Raw genomic sequence first — 2,500 nt, 5'->3', positions numbered from 1 at the left:
GGCTTTTATCTTCTCTCATCGTGGTGTCTTTGGGTTGTAAAATGTGCTGCAAAAATAAAATAAAAATTATTATTATTATTTTTATTATTATTATTATTATTATTATTATATACTTCCCAAAACCTTTTAGTTAAATAAACTAAATACTGCTTAAAGTGTTTCTGATTACTTTCATTTGAACCAATTATTCTTTTTCTTTTTTAAATTTCTTATTTGCTTATTTTTAATTCACTGTTCTCTCTTTTTTGTGATTGTCTTTCTCTTATCCATGTTCTTTTCTCCTAGTGTTTGCTTCCCCTTTGTTTTATACACACAGTATTTACTCATGAATATTCACTTATTATAAACTTAAATAACGTACACAGACATAAAGCTTACTACAAAGAGAGAGAGACAGACAGAGAGACAGACAGACAGAGAGAGACAGACAGATAGAGAGACAGAGAGAGAGAGAGAGAGACAGACAGAGAGACAGAGAGAGAGCGACAGAGAAAGAGGGAGACAGAGAGAGACAGACAGCGATACTATGGTTTCTAGTTGTTAATAGTGTTTTGGTGTTGTTGAATATTATGATATTGTGAAAGTGTTACAGTATCTTGACAGAATATTTTGCCATATTGTCAACGCACACGTGTGTATCGGCTTCTGACGTATTAATACGACAGATTCCGAGTCAGACAGACAGAAAGGTGCTCATGCAGGCAGACAGGTTTGTCAGCTCGGTGAGATTAAACACACACACACACACACACACACAGTTGAAGAAATGAATCATTATTTATTTGGTACAAAAATCTACACAATACTTCTGTAAACAGTGCAGCACATCGTCCTGCACAACAACCTCGACTCTACACAGACACTGTGTCTCTATGGACCTGAGGACTTGTGTAAAAATAGAGTGCTGTATTTAAGAAAAATAGCAGATCAACAAAATATAGAAACATTAATATATTCTCAGGAGGTCGAGTGAGAACGTGGCGTCTGTCCTGTACAGGACATGTCGTCTAATCTGAACGGATGCTGCGATTAAAACCTGAGGCTCCAGGAGACACTGTTTTTGTCATTTTATCATTCGTTCGTAACATCACACACAGAACAGCTCGACTGCAATCCCCAGAGCGGCCACTGGGGGTCACAATTTCCTCTCATGGCGAATACATCAGCGTGGACACTAGTGTAAATCCAATCATTACTGTAATTCCTAAACTTGTTCCTAAACTAAGCATTGTCTAAATCATCATCATGGATGAACCTAACCTTTTAAACCGTCTACTGCAGTGTTACCCTGAGACAAAGGAAAAACACCAGTGTGTAGGGGTCAAAGGTCGAATAAATTAGAAATGGAATATAAGCAAATATAGAAAGTATAGCAAGACTGTCAGAGACAGAAAGAGAGATAGACAGAAAAACAGAACGTCTGCAGTAGGTTAATTCCTGACGCCTCCAACAGATGGAAGCAACTTCATTTAGATCCTAATTTCTTACCAACTGTACGTCATTTTGAACTCCAGTTCTTTAACACACTGTTTAACTCTGCCACTAGATTGCAGCACGTTCCTATTTATTAACACGCATTCAAATCATTATTGTGACTCTCAAAGCAGCCACAAGGTGACAGGACCTTCACACACGTTATTCCTGACTCCTCCACCAGGTGGCAGTATTTCCTACATGTTTAATATCCGACACTGAGCATGTGTGACTAGCTCTCTGTAGGGTGGCTAACAGAGCGACAGCGGCTTCCAGAAGAGGATCCCAGAGTCATCACTCCTCATCATCATCCCTGAGCCATCACGAGACATCCTGCTTCCCATCCTCATCCCAACTCCGCCCCCCTGCCCCGCCCCTGCTGCCCTTTTCCCTTAAAACGGCAAGCAGGACCTTCAGCAGTGAGTTCTCCTTGAGCAGGTCCTCAGAGGCTTCGGCGAGCTCTTGCAGCCTTTTCACAGCCTCAGTGAGCTGCCGGCTTTTCTCCTGGTACAGCATCTCGAGCCGGGTGCTCTGCTCCTGCAGCTCGGCATTGTGGGATCGCATCTCCTGAGTCTGCAGCACCAGGCGTCGGTTCTCCCTCCACAGAGCCGCCAGCTGCTGCGACAGCCGCTCACGGGCACGCTGCAGAGACAGCACCTCCCCCTGCAGGGTGCGAAACTCCACCTCCAGAAGTGCCTTGGGCCCCGCCTTTCCCTGAGTGGAGGTGCTAGAATGACTGAAGATGAAGCGGACTAGATTGGGGAGTGTGACACGGGTGTTCTCCGGAAACTTCACACTCATGTGCTTCCTGTGAGACAAAAAGACAGACAGTTATGCATGCTGTAGAGGGATGCACAGTGAGACAGGTGAGAGACTGTACCTGTGTCTGGGGAAGAACAGGAAGGTGGGCAGGTGGTCCACCATGAACTCCCACGGCAGGTCGTTAAGACCAACGTTCACCCTATTAAACACACAAAACACAGTTTAATCCCGTTTCATCCAGTGTAATACAGTTCATTCTGCCAGG

At 43.8% G+C, this 2,500-nt stretch overlaps 2 protein-coding genes across 2 annotated transcripts in view; one reads left to right on the top strand and one right to left on the bottom strand.

The window, feature by feature from the left end:
- The window catches only part of LOC128602271 (mesothelin-like protein), a 16,306-nt gene extending 16,228 nt beyond the window's left edge, over positions 1-78 (top strand). The window contains exon 24 of the mRNA XM_053615965.1: positions 1-78. This exon is cut by the window's left edge and continues 373 nt beyond it. The gene's annotated coding sequence lies outside the window, so the exon portion shown is untranslated.
- Positions 79-753: 675 nt separating this feature from the next.
- Positions 754-2,500, bottom strand: part of txndc11 (thioredoxin domain containing 11) — an 8,062-nt gene continuing 6,315 nt past the window's right edge. The window contains exons 11-12 of the mRNA XM_053615894.1: positions 2,354-2,434; positions 754-2,281 (exon numbers count right to left, since the gene is read on the bottom strand). Coding sequence (XP_053471869.1) covers positions 1,795-2,281; positions 2,354-2,434 — 568 coding nt within the window. The 3' untranslated portion in view covers positions 754-1,794. The remainder of the gene's footprint in view (positions 2,282-2,353; positions 2,435-2,500) is intronic.

This window comes from Ictalurus furcatus, chromosome 26, assembly GCF_023375685.1.
Source record: "Ictalurus furcatus strain D&B chromosome 26, Billie_1.0, whole genome shotgun sequence".
In the NCBI taxonomy this organism is placed as follows: domain Eukaryota; kingdom Metazoa; phylum Chordata; class Actinopteri; order Siluriformes; family Ictaluridae; genus Ictalurus; species Ictalurus furcatus.
The sequence above is the reverse complement of the archived record's forward strand: the minus strand, read 5'-3'. Positions and strand labels throughout refer to the sequence as shown.